This window comes from Saimiri boliviensis, chromosome 3, assembly GCF_048565385.1.
Source record: "Saimiri boliviensis isolate mSaiBol1 chromosome 3, mSaiBol1.pri, whole genome shotgun sequence".
NCBI classification, from domain to species: domain Eukaryota; kingdom Metazoa; phylum Chordata; class Mammalia; order Primates; family Cebidae; genus Saimiri; species Saimiri boliviensis.
Window position 1 is genome coordinate 79,375,476 of NC_133451.1, and position 18,890 is coordinate 79,394,365.

At 36.7% G+C, this 18,890-nt stretch overlaps 1 protein-coding gene and 1 pseudogene across 9 annotated transcripts in view; one reads left to right on the forward strand and one right to left on the reverse strand.

Annotated features, from left to right (window-relative positions):
- Window positions 1-18,890, reverse strand: part of MAPK10 (mitogen-activated protein kinase 10) — a 342,297-nt gene that overhangs the window by 148,260 nt on the left and 175,147 nt on the right. For 7 of the 9 annotated variants that reach the window (XM_074396395.1, XM_010334763.3, XM_010334764.3 and 4 more), the window contains one exon: window positions 17,970-18,041. In XM_074396395.1, coding sequence (XP_074252496.1) covers window positions 17,970-18,035 — 66 coding nt within the window. In that variant the 5' untranslated portion in view covers window positions 18,036-18,041. Of the gene's footprint in view, window positions 1-17,942; window positions 18,042-18,890 lie in introns of all 9 variants that reach the window. The other 2 variants (XM_010334767.3, XM_074396397.1) reach the window with 1 other exon arrangement.
- LOC104650741 (protein lin-28 homolog A pseudogene) lies at window positions 2,775-3,396 on the forward strand (annotated as a pseudogene).

The window sequence follows — 18,890 nt, forward strand, 5'->3', positions numbered from 1 at the left end:
AGTATTCAAACAGGAAGAGAGGAAGTCAAATTGTCTCTATTTGCAGAGGACATGACCCTGTATCTAGAAAATCCCACTGTCTCAGCCCAAAAGCTTCTTAAGCTGATAAGTAACTTCAGCAAAGTCTCAGGTTACAAAATCAATGTGCAAAAGTTACAAGCGTTCCTAGACACCAACAATAGGCAAGCAGAGAGCCAAATCATAAATGAACTTCCATTCACAATTGCTACAAAGAAAATAAAATACCTAGGAGTACAGCCAACAAGGAATGTGAAGGACCTCTTTAGGAACTACAAACCACTTCTCAAAGAAATGAGACAACACAAACAAATGAAAAAAACATTCCATCCTTGTGGATTTAAAGAATCAATATTGTGAAAATGGCCACACTGCCCAAAGTAATTTATAGATGCAATGCTATTCCCATCAAAATACAATTGACATTCTTCACAGAATTAGAAAAAAAAAACTACCTTAAAATTCATATGGAATCAAGAAAAGCCTATTTAGCCAATACAATCCTAAGCAAAAAGAACAAAGCTGGAGGCATCATGCTAACTAACTTCAAACTATACTACAAGACTACAGTAATCAAAGCAGCATAATACTGTTATAAAAACAGACACATAGATCAATTGAACAGAACAGAAATCCCAGAAGTAAGACCCATCTACAACCATCTGATCTTCAACAAACCTGACAAAAATAAGCAATGGGGAAAGGATTTCCTATTTAATGAATGGTGCACAGAGAACTGGCTAGCCATATGCAAAAAACTGAAACTGGACCCCTTCCTTACATATTATACAAAAATTAACTCCATATAGATTAAAGACTTAAATGTAAAAATGTAAAAGCCAAAACCATAAAAACCCTAGAAGAAAATGCAGGCAATACCAGTTAGAAAATAGTCATGGGCAAAGATTTTATGATGAAACTACCAAAAGCAATTGCAAAAAAAGCAAAAACTGACAAATAGAATCTAATTAAGCTAAAGAGCTAGTGAACAGCAAGGGAAACTATTATCAGAATGAACAGGCAACCTACAGAATGGGAGAAACATTTTTCAATCAATTCATCTGACAAAGATCTAATATTCAGAATTTACAAGGAACTTAAATTTACAAGAATAAAACAACCCCATTAAAAGTGGGCAAAGGACATGAACAGACACTTCTCAAAAGAAGACAAGACATTTATGCAGGCAACAAACCTGAGAAAAGCTCAGCATCACTGGTTATTAGAGAAATGCAAATCAAAATCACAATGAGATACCATCTTACACCATTCACAATGGTGATTATTAAAATGTCAAAAAACAATAGATGCTGGTGAGGCTGCAGAGAAATAAGAATGCTAACACTTTTGGTGGGAATGTAAATTACTTCAACCACGGTGGAAGACAGTGTGGTGATTCCTCAAGGATCTAGAAACAGAAATACCATTTGACCCAGCAATCCCATTACTGGGTATATACTGAAAGGAATATAAATCTTTCTGCTATGAAGGTACATACACACATGTGTTTAATGCAGTACTATTAACAATAGCAAAGACTTGGAACCAACCCAAATACCCATTAATAATAGACTGGAAAAAGAAAATACGATACATATATACCATGGAATATTATGCAGCCATAAAAAGAAATGACATCATGTCCTTTGCAGGGACATGGATGAAGCTGGAAGTCATCACCCTCAGCAAACTAACACAGGAACAGAAAACCAAACACTGCATGTTCTCACTCATAAGTGGGAGCTGAACAATAAGAACACAGGGACACAGGGAGGGGAACAACACATACCGGGACCAGTCATGGGGGTGGTGGGAGGGAGAGTATCAAGACAAATAGCCAACATATATGGTGCTTAATATCTAGGCGATGGATGGGTTGATAAGTGCAGGGAACCACCATGGCACATGTTTACCTATGTAACAAACCTGCACATTCTGCAAATGAATCCCAGAACCTGAAATTAAGTTTTTAAAAAATGTGATGTGCCTCCACAATACATCTCTTTCTACAGGGGTGTTTTAGCTCATGCATCACAAGATAGTGGAAACCTAAATTCCCAAGTCGTCAGATAGAGGACAGTCCTTGCTCACCCGAATTGGAATTTGAATGACAGGAAATAAACTTTTCATCTGATACGTCACTGAAATTTGGAGTCTATCTATTATTACTGCAGTATGTCTTTTATCCAATAAAGATTTATTTTGGTCATAAAATGTGCCAAGAACTGTCCTAGACAGTTTGAGAATGCAAAGCTCCTGACTCCCTGGAGCTTAATATTAAATTTTCCCTTAGAGGAGCAAACTTTTCTGAGTAATTGGCTTCATTATCACAGTGATCGAAACTACTAAACGAATCACATTGAATTCTACATCTTTTGATCTACACATTCAGAATTTGTCTGCAATAAAGAAAAAAGACATACAAAATCAGAAATAATTAGTGGTACTACGTAATTAAGACAGGACAAATTTTCCAGGGTAGTAATAATAAATTATATTCTTTAAAAAAATCTCAGAATGGGAGTAAGAGGTTAATATTTCATCATAAGGAAAGTAAAAATGTCATTTGGGAACCTAAATGGTTAAAATGAGTTATCTGGATTTTACAAACTCATTTCTAAAATATGTCTTTATATTTTTAGAAAAGAGAATTTGAGTTTTTCAAATGCTACATTTAAGAAACTGGCCCTTTGCCTTTGGACTCCTCTGGGGCCAGTAGCTGCCTGACCAGAGGCCCTGGGCCATGGGCTCGGCTGATGACCACGGGCTTCATGTTCAAGCAGCAGTTTACAGGTGGCTGCACCAAGGCAGCAGAAGAGGCGCCAAAGGAGGCGCCAGAAGATGAGGCCCAGGACAGAGGACGAGCCTCCACCGCTGCATAGTGCAGGCATCTGTAAGTGGTTCAACATGCATATGGGGTTTGGCTTCCTGTTCATGACTGCCGGTGCCGGAACCCCGCAGTGGACATCTTTGTGCACCAAAGTAAGCTACATATGGAGGGCTTCTGGCGCTTGAAGGTGGTGTGAGCCACTGGAGTTCACTTTTAAGAAGTCAGCCAAGGGTCTGGAATCCATCCACATCACCAGACCTGATGGTGTGTTCTGTATTGGGAGTGAGAGTCGACCAAAGGGGAAGAACATGCAGAAGCACAGATCAGAAGGAGATAGGTGCTACAACTCAGGAGGTCTAGACCATCATGCCAAGGAATCCAAGCCACCACCCCAGCCCAAGTAGTGCCATTTCTGCCAGAGCATCAGCTATCTGGTAGCCTCATGTCCACTGAAGGCCCAGCAGGCCTCTAGCACACAGGGAAAGCCAACCTACTTTCCAGAAGAAGAAATTCACAGCGCTGCCTTGCTCCTGGAGGCCCAGAATTGAGCCACAGTGGGTGGGGGCTACTACTTTGCTATCAGAAATATTCGAGGAGCAGGCAGAGTAGAGAAAGTGAGAATAGGGTGCATGGGGCTAGTTGGCACTGCCATGTATCTCAGGCTGGAGTTCACACCATCACCCTTTCTTCCTTCTAGGGCGGGGTAAAGGGTGAGTCAAAGGAACGGCAACCATGCTCTATCCATATGCAAGTGAGGGTTCTGGGGGCAACCAGGATGAGAGTATCACCCTACAACCTGCATGCTTTATCTGAGGCTCCATCGCCAGAATGTCCAGCTTTTGAAAGTGGCCTGGATAGGGAAGTTGTTTTCCTTTTTAAAAATATATAATAACAATTCCCATGCCAGAGTGAAATGTTTAAGTATAAGACCAGATTCATGGAGCCAAGCCACTATATTCTGCAGAAGAGAATCTCTCAGGAGTAAGGCAGTGCTTCTTTTTTCACATCTTGTATCCTCATACCCATTTTTGGGATAAGGTGCTGGCAACTGTCCTAAGCAATGGGTAGTGATGATGGCAAAAAGGGCCTCATTCTGGGTCAATGTGATTTTATTTATCTGCTCCCTTGGCTACTGTACCTTGAGTCCCACTTTCTCCATGATGCCAACTACACTAGTTGTGTGCAAATGACATAGCTCATGCATTTTAACTTTTTTTCCTTAATATAAATATTCTGGTTTTGTATTTTTGTATATTTTAATCTAAGGCCCTCATTTCCTGCACTGTGTTCTCAGGTACATGAGCAATCTCAGGGATAAGTCGGCAGCAGCTCCAGGTCTGCACAGCAGGAATACTTTTTGTTATTTTTGCCACCATGGAGAGCAACTATTTGGAGTGCACAGCCTATTGCCCACCTCAATTTTGCCAATAAGAGCTGGCTTTTCTGCCATCGTGTCCTCTTGAAACCCTCTCTGCCTTGAAAATGTTTTATGGGAGACTAGGTTTTAACTGGGTTGCTTTGTGACTTGATCACCTCCTACTGGAAGATTGAAAATTAGTCTAAACAGGAAATGGTGATTCAGAGAGGCTTGGAGAGGTCGGGTCAGGTGAAAAGCCCAGAGAGGAAGCCAAGATTAGGTGAGGGTTGTCTCATCCTAAGGCACAAGACGTGCTTTACATCTCAGATCCATTCTTCACCAGATTGGGCTAGGCCTACCATGCACAACAGGGTGTGTGTGTTGGAAAAAACAGTGTTGGTAAGGATACATTTTAAGACCAGTACCCCTGTACTGAATCCTGTGCCATCAAGGAATGGATATATGAAGGTCTAAAATCTTTAACCTTTCAAAATTCTTGGGTTCCATGGAGACACATAATCGAGGGCTTCATGGTACCTGGGGCCCGTGTCCTGCCTTGCTGCAGTAGTGATTAATAGTGTCATGGTAGCTAAAGGAGAAAAGGGGGTTTTGTTTACATACTGTGAGATCACCACAAACCTACCTCACTGTGTTGAAACAGGACAAATGCAATAGAATGCATTAGGATTGCAGTCGTGAGCCACCACACCCAGCAGACCATTTCTTGATACATTCATGCAGTTAAGACACTGCTGTAGGCCGGGTATGGTGGCTCATGCCTGTGGTTCCAGTGCTTTGGGAGGCCAAGGCAGGAGGATAACAAGGTCAGGAGTTTGAGACCATCCTGGCCAGCATGGTGGAGCCCCATTTTTACTAAAATGCAAACGATTGGCTAGGTGTGGTGATATGTGCCTGTGGTTCCAGCTGTTAGGAAGGCTAAAGCAGGGGAATTGTTTGAACCTGGGAGGCAGAAGTTGCAGTGGGCCAAGAAGGCACCACTGCACTCCAGCCTGGGTAACAGAGTGAGACTCCATCTTAGGTTAAAAAAAAAAAAAAAAAAAGATACTGCTGTATTTTGGATGAACCGAATCTACTTAATTTTTAATCCTAAAGTAGAGAGATGCAATTGGGGGTCTTCCATGTAGAAAGTCGGGTCAGGAGGCCAATAAAGGGAGCATAAATATATATCCAAGCCACTCAGGAACTTTTATACAGGTGCTAGAAACTTATGTCAAGGTGGCTACAAGATTGTTTTATAGGAAACGAATGAATGTAACTCCATGGCCACTTACAGACTCCCTAGAAAGTGCTATAAAGAGACAGCAGCCGCCAGCCCCCACATGCTGGCCTCTCTGGCCTTTATTCAGTACACATTAAATGACAAAAGCTTTGAGTCAACACCACTAGAGTGAGGATTAAAGGACAGGTTCCAATGCCCATAGCAAACACCATTAGTAGGTAATATCCCTGGTCAACCTCCCACTGAGACAGCCATCTGGAATGATCAAAGGTTAATGAGTAAACAAGTTACTTAGGTAAACTCCCCACATACCCTAGCTATTTGCTTTTCTTATTAACTAAATGCAAAGGGGATTTAGGCTGACTTTAGCCAAGAACTATAGAAAAAACCCTTAGGCCTTTCAAAAGGATTTGTGTATATTTTCTATAACTAAAATTTCTCATATTAGCCTGACTGAATCCCTACATTTTTTAACATAACTTCTGTATTTTGAAAAATGTAACCAATAACTGTATTTAATCTGATTCATACCTCAACAATAATTAAACTCATAACATCAAGTTACACTTAAATTTAGGTTAAACCAGCTCAAAAAGAAATCAAAAATCTGACCTCTTTGTGCTTCAAGCAAGTCAAGCACATTTTCACAATGAACCAATAGAGAAAAGCTAATTATCACAGAACTGAACTTGAGGACCTTCAAATTTTCTGTGAGTTAAACTTGAGCAGCATAACTAAGTGTATGCATTAACTAAAATAACTACTTAATAAATCTTCAGAAAAAAACTGCTCAGTTTATAAAACAGAAACATAGCACTAAATTTACAGTTTTGAAATTTGCTATAACTATGTTCACCTGTGGATACTCAAAAAAAACTATTGTCAAGCAACATGAATCATTCATCCATAAAAACAGGTAGATGGTTATCATGACAGTATAGAAATTTCAGTGATTTATTTCAGCATACAAGATATATCACATTTTTATGATAATGGTCACCTTATTAAATAATTTACTCACAGTCATGTAAGCAAAAGCATATACATTGTGATTTCAGAATATTAGTGCAAAATTAAATGTTACATTTAAAGCAGATGTAGAAGAAAGTCAGTCAGTTTTTCTTAGAGTGCGCAAGAGAGAAAACCCATTAAAAGGAGAATGTAAAGTAAAAATTTCTCTTTCCCCATTACATGAAAAACTAAAATAGTTCTTAAAAAAGGGGATATATAGGTTCATATGTCAAAACTACAGCCATTTATTTATGAAACACCAGTGCCTTCAATTATATCCATGGTTCAACCTGCTGATCCCCTTAAGCCATATTGATATCAAGTGAATAATCTCAATTGAGTTTTTTGGGTCCTTCCAAAAACCTAAACCAAACAAAACACATCATTTTTTTCACAGATCACCTAAAATGGTTTACAGTTTACTTGTCATGTTATGCAGGTTTTTCCTTCACCTTGCTCTACCAAAACATCTTTTTCTTTGATGCTCTACTTCTCATGTTGATATGAAAGTCTTTATTCCATCTAGGATGGCCATCCAATGAAGAATAAAAAATTTTAATTGGATATTTTCAAAGTCTTCGAAACATCATAGATGCATCAAATGAAATGAGTTGAGCAAAACAAATTACTTTAAATTCAAAATGCCTTAAAATCAAGAGAGCTGTTTTTAAAATCCCATATAATTCTGAAACCAAGTTTAACGATATTTTTTAAATGCTCTAGATACTAGTAATCTGAACATATCATTTAAAATGAAATCACTCCATGGACACTCCAGACACTTCTTTTTTTAAAAAATAAATTCCCTTGTTTACTAGTGTTCAGGTTTAAAATAGGCTCTTAAAAGCTACTGCACCCCATAAAACATTGGTAAATTATCCTGAAATGTCCAAAGATTGAAAAACACCCAAAAAATAGTAAAGAAAGTGATCAGTAATTTTGCTAAAGAGTAGATATTATTACATATATTCACATAGTGCTTTTATTATCCAGATATTAGAGAAATAAAATACATTTTAACTAATCAAGTCATCTGATATTATTTTATATTTATTTAAAAGACATTGCTTTAACTAAAAAAAAAAAAAAAGTCACATGTTTAATCTTGGCCATATGGCTTACAATGTAAAATGCCATAATAAAGTAAGAATTATTTTTAACTGAAGGTTAATTTTGACACTAACAGCTCCACAATAAGACTGCTATTTTTGTCTTATCTCCAGCAGTATTTTGGACCATAAATACCACAACCACATTTTGGAATTTGTGTAAAAACCTTTTTCCCTGACTGGTCCAATAGTATCCTAGGATCCTTTGCATTTAGATTTTTGTTCTCAGTTAAATGTCGTTTAAGTGGTATTGTAAAGATAAAGTGAAGTAAAACTTTAATAAATTTTTCATACACAGTAAGTATTCAATAAGTAGTGAGGGGTTTTGGTTAGTTGGTTGTTTTGTGACTTGTTATTGCTTATCTCTGAGGTCTTGAACTCTAAAGAGTAGGTTTTTTTAATGTTTATAAGCCCAACCACTCCCTACCATAATTGAGAGTAAACAGCATGTTTTTTAGTGGAATAACTGCATCATGCTGTAGTTTCCATTATACAAATTACAAGTACATATTATAGGTACTCAGTAAGATGTCTTGCAACAAAGGCCATTTATGAAAAACCCACAGTTAACATCATACTAAATAGCTTTAAGCTTCTCATCTAAGAAGTGGAACAAGAAGAGGATGCCCACACTTTCCACTATTACTCAACATTGTACTGGAAGAACTAGTTATAGTAATTAGACATGAGAAATAAGTAAAGGGTATCCAAAGTGGAAAGGAAGAAGTCAAATTGTCTGTTTGCAGATGACATGATCTCATATATAGAAAATCCTAAAGACTCTACCAAAAAACTTTTAGAACTAATAAACAAAATCAGTAAAATCATAGAATGCAAAATCAACAAACAAAAATAAGTAGCATTTCTACACATGAACAACAAACTAGCTAAAAAAGAAATCAAGAAGTCAATTCCATTTACAATAGTATACACAAAAAAATTAAATACCTAGGAATAAATTTAACCAAGGAGATGAAAGTTTTGCACAAGAAAAATGATAAAACACTGACAAAAGAAATTGAAAAGGATACAAATGAAAAGATATCTCATGCTCATGGATCAGAAGACTTAATATTGTTAAATGACCATACTAACCAAAGCAACCTACACATTCAATGAAATGCCTACCAAAATACCAATGATATTTATCCCAGGAAAAAAAAATCCAAAAATTTGTATGGAACCACAAAAGACCCCAAATAGCCAAAACAATCCTAAACAAAAAGAACAAAGCTACAGGTATTTCACCACCAGACTTCAAAATGTACTGCAAGGCTATAGTAACCAAAACAGCATGGTATACACATAGACCAACAGAGCAAATTAGAAAAAACAGAAATTAATTTGCATATCTACAGCCAACTGCCTTTTGACAAAGGTACCAAGAACATATACTGGGGAAGGAAAACCTTCTTCAATAAATGATGCTGCGAAAAAAATAGTTACCCATATGCAGAAGAACTAAACTAAACCTTTATCTCTCACAATACACAAAATACAACTCAAGATAGATTAAATACTTAAATGTAAGACCTGAAACTATAAAATTACTAGAAGAAAAGATAGGGAATATGCTTTGGGACACTGTTCTGGACAAAGAGTTTTATGAAACTAGACCTCAAAAGCAGAGACAACAAAACTAAAAAAGAAAAAAAAAAAAAATTGGATTTTGTCGAACTGAAAAGCTTATGCACAGCAAAGGAAACAATCAACCAAGTGAAAATACAACCTAGAGAATGGGAGAAAATATTTTCAAACTATTCATTCCAACAGGAATTAATATCCAAAATATACAAGGAGCTGAAATCTCTCAACAACAACAAATCTGGATTATAAAATAGACAAATTATCTGAACAGACATTTCTCAAAAGAAGACCTACAAATGGCCAACAAATATGTTAAAAGATCACCAAACATCACTAATCATCAGGGAACTACAACTCAAAACCACATGTGTCATCCTACCCCAGTTAGGATGACTATTATAAAAAGCACACAAAAAAATAAATGTTGGTGAGAATGTGGAGGAAAGGGAGTTTTTATACACTGTTGGTGGGAATGTAAACTAGTACAACCACTATGAAGAACAGTATAATAGGTTCTTCAACAAACTACAGATAGAACTACCATATGATCTAGCAATCCCACTACTGGGCATTCATAAAAAAAAAAAAATGAAATTAGTATATCAAAGAGACATCTGTACCCCCATGTTTATTGCACTATTCACAATGGCCAAGACATGGAATCAACCTTAGGTGTCCAACAACAGATGAATAGATAAAGCAAACGAGGTATATACACTCAATGGAATATTACTGAGCCATGAAAGAGAAATGAAATCCTGTCAGTCTCAGCACCATGAATGGAACTGGAAGATATTACGTCAAGTGAAGTAAGACAAGGAAAGAAGGTTAAACACCACATGTCCTCATTATATATAGAAGCTAAAAACAAGTTGATCTCATAGAAGTAAAAAGTAGAACAGAGGATATTGGAGGCTGAGATAGGTAAGGGTTGGGGGGGAAAAAGGAGATTTATTAAAGGGTATAAAATTAGAGCTAGATAGGAAGAATATAATATGGTGTTCTATAGCACTGTAGGGAAACTGTAGTTTATATTATAAATTTCAAATAGAAGGAGGATATTGAATGTTCCCAACCCAAAGAAATGATAAATGTTTGAGATGATGGATATGTTAATTACCCTGAGTAACATTACCCTGATGTATCAAAACATCACTATGTACCTCCATAAACATGTATGATTGTTATGTGCCATTTTTTAAAAGTAAATTAAATTATTTTTTAAAGGGAAGAATATTATACTAATAAATTGGAAAAATTACCAAAAACTCTTCAAAATATGTGTTCAATCAATGAATGGTAAGACGAATAACCAATCAGTCAATGAGTAGATAAGGAGCCATAAGAAGTTTCTCTGTCATAAAAAAAAAAAAAGGAAGACCAGTCTTACCTCAGTCCCTGTTACTTCTAGTGCTGCTTTAATTTATGATTTGTTGATTAATTAATTTGTACCCTCTGTGTCAGAGGCCTTCTCAAAATCAGGAAATAATTTTAAATTATTCATAACTAAATCATGGGTAAATGTTTACAGAGGACAAAAAGTTGATAAATGTTAAGTTAACACTGCTTTATGATTAGGAAAATAACCAAAACATAATTAAATCTATTAATATATACTTGTAAGATGTGAGGATGTTGAGAAATTGATTTGATTTTGAAAAGCAAGTAAACACATTTCTACTTAGGAAACAGTGTTTTTCTGCTGGGTTTTCATTTTCCCTCTTTTATTCAAAAAGTATTAATTGAATATTTACTGGAGTAAGATAAACTTCTGGGGCTGGGAGTTAAGGAGGAAGATGTCCTGGTCCTGACCCTAAGATAGTACCATTGAGTGGGAAAAACACAAATCTGTAAACTAAATGGAAATGCTCAAAGAATTCAGTAGGTGCTGTAGACACAGTGAGTGTGTGAGGGCTGGGGGCTCCAACACATGTTATTTCTCTGTGACTGTATCCCCGTACAACAGAGTTCCAAAAAGTATACTTTCTTGAGTTCTTTTAGTTCATAGAGTGAAATGTAACAGTTCTATACCTCTGTTCAGTTGAGAAAAGAGGGCTAAGAGTATTTACCTATTTCTCCAGAAAATCAAGAATTTTTACACTCTAAATTCCCTGTAGGTTTATATTTTTGTAATTATTGAATTAAATCAGTGCAAACTAAAGAATATACTTTTATTGTCCAACATTACAAAGAAAAATTTCTCCCAGACTATAACAAGAAACCTCTTGCCTTCAAAAGCTACTTGGTTGGGTTAAAAAAAAAAAAATAATAGAGTAACTTAAAAAGTCAGTGAATCCCAAATTCTTTAAATAATTTAGTTAAGAATTAAGGTTAAAACTTTTATAGATAATGTACATATTTTCTGTTAACAAATACTATCCAACAATTTTATTTTCTATATTTCTCTAGTTTCTTACAGATAATAATGAAAAACTTAGAAATATGACATAATTGAAAAACTGACAGCCCAAAGGTCAAGAGAGTGGAATTCTGGATATAGTTAATCATTAATTAATTATTGACAAGTTATTTAACATATTTGAGTACTGTCTATTGGGCAAAATGTTGAGAGTAACCTTAGCCAAGCTGGTGATCAGCTTAAACACCATAGCACATAAAGGATCTGTGAGATGCCTCAGGAAATGAAACACTTCCAAGGAGCATAGTTTGAAAGAAAACCCCAATAGATCTTTCTGTCTCTAAAAATAAATACATTATTTTCTTTAAATTGCTGGAGAAGTGAATGAAGCACAGAGCTATAGAAAAAATAAAAATAAATGTTATTATCAAAGAAAATTCCACATGGGAAGTAAATAAAATGCCCAGTCACAACTGGAAACATCTGCTTACTATGATATTTCTAGATTTTTTAAAAAATGTTATATGCATGCATATTTTCTATGTATCCAAAGCTTATAGTAAGCAGGAAAATCCAGAGTCATTAAGAAAGTTCATGCTTCACTTCTTTTTATTCCTTTGCTTTAAAAGGACTCTCATTAGAAATAAACATTCTGTATCTGCACCCAAATGTAGAAAGTTGAACTGAAAAATAACTATAACCTACACAAAGACTTTCTATGTTTTAAAAAATGGCTGAAATTTTAAGGTTATGTAAACTGATAAATTTTTTTGACGTTTAGATTTAATCTTGAAATACGTAAAATATTAACTTCGATTTTTTGGTTTTGGTTAGTATTATTTTAAGTGTTCATGGCAAGTAAATGGCTAGAATAATGAAGGCTAAGGAAATAGCTCGCAGTCATACAGCTTGCAAGTGATAGGGCTCAGATTTTTAACTTAGAAATTCAGTCCTGCTCATTTTCCACAACAGCAGGATCACCGTTGCAACTGATCACATAAACAAAACATTTGTAATTCATTTATTCATTGTGTAAATGTTTGATGAGAGTCTACTGGTATGGCTTGGATATTTGTCTCCTTCAAATCTCATGTTAAAATGTAATCCCCAGTGCTGGAGGTGGGGCCTGGTGGAAGGTGTTTGAGTCTGGAGGTGCATCCCTCATGGCTTAGTACTGTCCTCATAATAGTGAGTGAGTTCTCCTGAGATCTGGTTGCTTGGAAATATGTGGTGCCTTCTCTCCTTTCTCTCTTCCTCCCACTCTGGCCATGTGAGATGCCTGCTCCTCCCTTGCTTTCTACCATAATTATAAGCTTTCTGAGGCCCTCACCAGAGGCAGTTGCCTGCACCACATTTCTTGTACTATTTGCAGAACCATGAGCCAGTTAAACCTCTTTTCTTTATAAATTACCCAGCCTCAAGTATTTCTTTATAGCATCACAAGAACTGCATAATCCACCGACCCTATGTCAGATACTATTGTGAATGTTGCTATACAGCAGTGTGAACCAAAGACAAAATTCCAAAGGTGTGCTGGTATGTGTGTCTTTGTTCTCATTGGTTTCAAAGAACATCTTCATTTCTGCCTTCATTTCATTGTTTATCCAGTAGTCATTCAGGAGCAGGTTGTTCAGTTTCCATGTAGTTGTGCAGTTTTGAGTGAGTTTCTTAATCCTGAGTTCTAACTTGATTGCACTGTGGTCTGACAGATTGTTGGTTATGATTTCTGTTCTTTCGCATTTGCTAAGGAGTATTTCACTTCCAATTATGTGGCTCAATTTTAGAATAAATGAGATGGGTGCTGAGAAGAATGTAAATTCTGTGGATTTGGAGTGGAGACTTCTGTAGATGTCTATTACATCTGCTTGGGCCAGAGCTGAGTTCAAGTCCTGAATATTTTTGTTAATTTTCTGTATCATTGATCTGTCTAATATGGAGAGTGGAGTGTTAAAGTCTCCCAATATTATTGTGTAGGTGTCTAAGTCTCTTTATAGGTCTCAAAGAACTTGCTTTATAAATCTGGGTGCTCCTGTATTAAGTGTACATATAATTAGGATAGTTAGCTCTTCTTGTTGCATTGATCTCTTTACCATTATGTAATGCCCTTCTTTCTCTCTTTTGATCTTTGTTGGTTTAAAGTCTGTTTTATCAGAGACTAGGATTGCAATCTCTGCTTTTATTATTATTATTATTATTATTATTATTATTATTTGCTTTCCATTTGCTTGGTAAACATTCCTCCATCTTTTTATTTTGAGCCCATGTGTGTGCTATATTCTCCTGAATATATACATATATATATACACACATAGATGGATAGATGATAGATAGATAGATTGATTGATAGATAGATAGATAGATAGATAGATAGATAGATAGATAGATATTCTATATTCAGGAGACCTATCTCACTGTAGGAGAACTACAAACTAGTGCTCATGTGAGATGGGTCTTCTGAATATAGCACATCAATAGGTCTTGACTCTATCCAATTTGCCAGACTGTGACTTTTAACTAGGGCATTTAGCGCACTTACATTTAAGGTTAATATTGTTATGTGTGAATTTGATCCTGTCACTATGATACTAGCTGGTTATTTTGCTTGTTGGTTGATAAGTTTTCTTAATAGTGTGGATGGTATATATAATTTTTTATGTTTTTTGCAGCGGCTGGTACCAGCTTATCCTTTCTGTATTGAGTGCTACCTTCAGAAGCTCTTGAAAAGCGGGTCTGGTGGTGACAAACTCTCTCAGCATTCCCTTGTCTGTAAAATATTTTATTTTTCCTTCACTTTTGAAGCTTAGTTTGACAGATATGAAATTCTGGGTTGAAAATTATTTTCTTTAAGATTTAAGGTTGAATATTGGCCCCCCTCTTCTGACTTGTAAGGTTTCTGCAAAGAGATCTGCCGTTAGTCTGATGAGCTTCTCTTTACATGTAAGCCAAACTTTCTGGCTGCCCTTAACATGTTTTCCTTCATTTCAACCTTGGTGAATCTGATTATTAACTTTCTTGGGGTTGCTATTATTGAGGAGTATCTTTGTGGTGTTCTCTATAATTCCTGAATTTGAATGTTGGCCTGTCTTGCTAGGTTGAGGAAGTTCTATATCCTGAAAAGTGTTTTCCAACTTAATTCCATTCTCCCCATCACTTTCAGGTACATCAATCAAATGTAGGTTTGGTCTTTTCACCTAGTCCCATATTTCTTGGAGGCTTTGTTTATTCCTTTTCATTCATTCTTCTGCTGCTCTCTTCAGAGCTCGCAGACAGGAATATTTCTGTCTGCTGAGGCTGTGCCCACAGCTGCCCCTTGTCCCAGGTTCTTGGTCCCAGGGAGATGGTAGTGTTATCTATAAGCCCCAGACTGGGGTTGCTGCCTTTCTTTCAGAGATGCCTTGCCCAGAGAGGAGGAGAGTGGCAGTCTGGCTACAGGGGCTTTGCTGAGTATAAGTGGGTTCTTCCCAGTTCTAACTTCCTAGTGGCTTTGTTTACACTGTGAAGGGGAAACTGCCTACTCAAACCTCAGTAATGGTGGGTGCCCCTACTCCAACCAAGCTTGAGTGTCCCAAGTCGACTTCAGACTGCTGTGCTGGTGGTGAGAATTTCAAGCTAGAAGATCTTAGCTTGCTGGGGTCCATGAGATGAGATCCACTGAGCTAGACCAATTGGCTCCCTGGCTTGAGCCCTCTTTCAAGGGGAGTGAATGGTTCTGTCTTGCTGGCATTCCAGGCATTATTGGGGTATGGAAAAAAAATCCTGGAGCTATCTTGGTGTCTGCCCAAACAGCCGCCCAGTTTCGTGCTTGAAACCCAGGGCCCTGACAAACCCACAGCAAATATAATACCAAATGGGCAAAAACTAGCAGCATTCCCTTTGAAATCTGGCACTAGACAAGGATGCCCTCTCTTACCACTCTTATTCAATATAGTATTTGATGCTCTAGCCAATTCAATCAGGAAAGAAAAAAAAGCATATTAAATTAGGAAAGGAGGAAGTCAAATTGTCTCTATTTGCAGACGACATGATTGTATATTTAGAAGACCCCATGGTCTCAGCCCAAAATCTCCTGTAACTGATAAGCAACTTCAGCAAAGTCTAAGTATACAAAATTAATGTGCAAAAATCACAAGCATTCCTATACACCAATAACAGACTTAAAGAGAGCCAAATCAGGAATGAACTGCCATTCACAATTGCTACAAAGAGAAGAAAATACTTAGGAATACAACCAACAAAGAATGTATCGGGCCTCTTCAAGAACTACAAACCACTGCTCAATGAAATAAGAGAGGACACAAACAGATGGAGAAACATTCCATGCTTATGATTAGAAAGAATCAATATCGTGTGAAAATGGCCATACTGCCCAAAGTAATTTATAGATTCAATGCTATCCCCATCAAGCTACCAATGACCTTCACAGAACTGGAAAAAACCACCTTAAACTTCATATGGAACCAAAAGAGAGCCCACATAGCCAAGTCAATTCAAAGCAAAAAGAACAAAGCTGGAGGCATCACACTACCGGACTTCAAACTGTACTACCAGGTTACAGTAATCAAAACAGCATGGAACTGGTACCAAAACAGACATATAGACCAATGAAACAGAACAGAGGCCTTGGATGCAATGCCACACCTCTACAACCATCTGATCTTTGACAACCCTGACAAAAACAAGCAATGGGGAAAGGATTCCCTATTTAATAAATGGTGTTGGGAAAACTGGCTAGCCACATGCAGAAAGCAGAAACTGGACCCCTTCCTGACACCTTACACTAAAATTAACTCCAGATGGATTAAAGACTTAAACATAAGACCTAACACCATAAAAACCCTAGAAGAAAATCTAGGCAAAACCATTGAGAACATAGGCATAGGCAAGGACTTCATGGCTAAAACACCAAAAGCATTGGCAACAAAAGCCAAAATAGACAAATGGGACCTAATCAAACTCCACAGCTTCTGCACGGCAAAAGAAACAGTCATTAGAGTGAATCGGCAACCAACAGAATGGGAAAACATTTTTGCAATCTACCCACCTGACAAAGGGCTAATATCCAGAATCTACAAAGAACTAAAACAGATTTACAGGAAAAAAACAAACAAGCCCAATCAAAAGTGGGTGAAGGATATGAACACATACTTTACAAGAGAAGACATACATGAGGCCAACAAACATAGGAAAAAATGCTCATCATCACTGGTCATTAGAGAAATGCAAATCAAAACCACATTGAGATATCATCTCATGCCAGTTAGAATGGCAGTCATTAAAAAATCTGGAGACAACAGATGCTGGAGAGGATGTGAAGAAATAGGAACACTTTTACACTGTTGGTGGGAGTGTAAATTAGTTCAACCATTGTGGAAGATAGTGTGGCGACTCCTCAAGGACCTAGAAATAGAAATTTCATTTGACCCAGCAATCCCATTACTGGATATATACCCAAAGGATTATAAATCATTCTACAGTAAGTACACATGCACATGAATGTTCATTGCAGCACTGTTTACAATAGCAAAGACTTGGAACCAACCCAAATCGATGATAGACTGGACAGGGAAAATGTGGCACATATACACCAAGGGAAACTATGCAGCCATAAAAAACAATGAGTTTGTGTCCCTGGAAACCATCATTCTCAGCAAACTGACACAAGAACAGAAAATCAAACATCGCATGTTCTCACTCATAGGTGGTTGTTGAACAATGTGAACACATGGACACAGGGAGGGGAGCATCACACACTGGGGTTTGTAGGGGGGAACTACAGGAGAAACAGCAGGGGGTGGGGAGTTAGGGAGGAACAACATGGGGAGAAATGCCAGCTATAGGTGATGGGGAGGAAGGTAGCAAACCACATTGCCATGTATGTGCCTATGCAACAATCTTGCATGTTCTTCACATGTACCCCAAAACCTAAAACTCAATTGTGTGTATATATATATATATATATATATATATATATATACACACACATATATATGAAACCCAGGACCCTGGTTTTCTGGACACCTGAGGGAACCTCCTGGTCTGTGGGTTGTGAAGACCATGGGAAAGGTGTAGTATCTAGGCGGAGTGCAAGGCACAGTCCCTCATGGCTTCCCTTGTGTAGGGGAGGGAGTTCCTTGATCCCTTGCACTTCCTGGGTGAAGCAATGCCCCACACTGCTTTGGTTCACCCTCCATGGGCTGCACCCACTCTCTAACCAGTCCCAATGAGATGAGCAGGGTACCTCAGTTGGAAATACAGAAATCACCTGCTTTCTGCATTTATCTCACTGGGAGCTACAGACTGGAGCTGTTCCTATTTGGCATCTTGCCAGACACTGATCTGAAACTATTTTTAATATAATATAAGTGCTGACTTTGGTGCGGAGTATATGCAAATGGAATGGCAAAGTGGAAATACAAGGGAATATACTGTACCTTGTTCTACCTGTAAGGAACACACACCTGACAAAAGGCAATTTTCACATCCAATGTTGGTTCACTGCAGTAGTATAAGAAATGGAGGCTCATAAATACCTAGAGGGGAAAAAAATGGAGCATAAGTTTCCAAATCACTAATTTTTCATTATTTAACAATATAGATTTTGGCACAATTTGAATTATATGCAAGGTATCATGCACAACATATCTCTAGCATAATTCTTATCTTGACCCATACTATACCTTTCACAAATTGTATTTAATAATGAAATAAGGTTAAAATGTCATATCTTTTACAATAATCAATTCCATCACACTCATAAAGATTAGATATAAGAAAGTGGACATACCTAATAATTTAAAGTGAAATATATCCAATTATAATGTATATTCATTTCTAAAAATTTAATTTACAAACAAAACATCAAACATATGCTCAGTAGGATATATATATATATATTTATTGTAGAATAAAAACATTATTAAATAAAATATGATTTATAATAGAATTCTATATAGAGCTTGGAGTAATTATATTAGAGCTTAGTGTATCAGTATAGATAAATTTTTCAAACAAGATGTTGACTGAGAAGAATAGCAGTTTGTAACAGACATAAAGAATATACTTTATTCTCATAAATTTTTTAAATTACAAAATATACAAAAATGATTAAATGTTATTTTTAAGTACATATAACTGTGAAGTAAAAAAATATAAGGCACCATATTAGCATGAATTTAATCTTGGTGGGAATTGCAAAGATTCAATTATATGATTTTCTGCATGTTCAAAATATTCTTTAAGTTTGCAAAATTTTAAGAAGAGGAAAAAGTCATCTAATGATAGTATTACCAAATTAGATACTGGTAACGTGAATGATACAGTAACATCAGAGAAACACAAATAAATTTTTTTCAGTTCAATTAAATGCACTTTGTTGAATG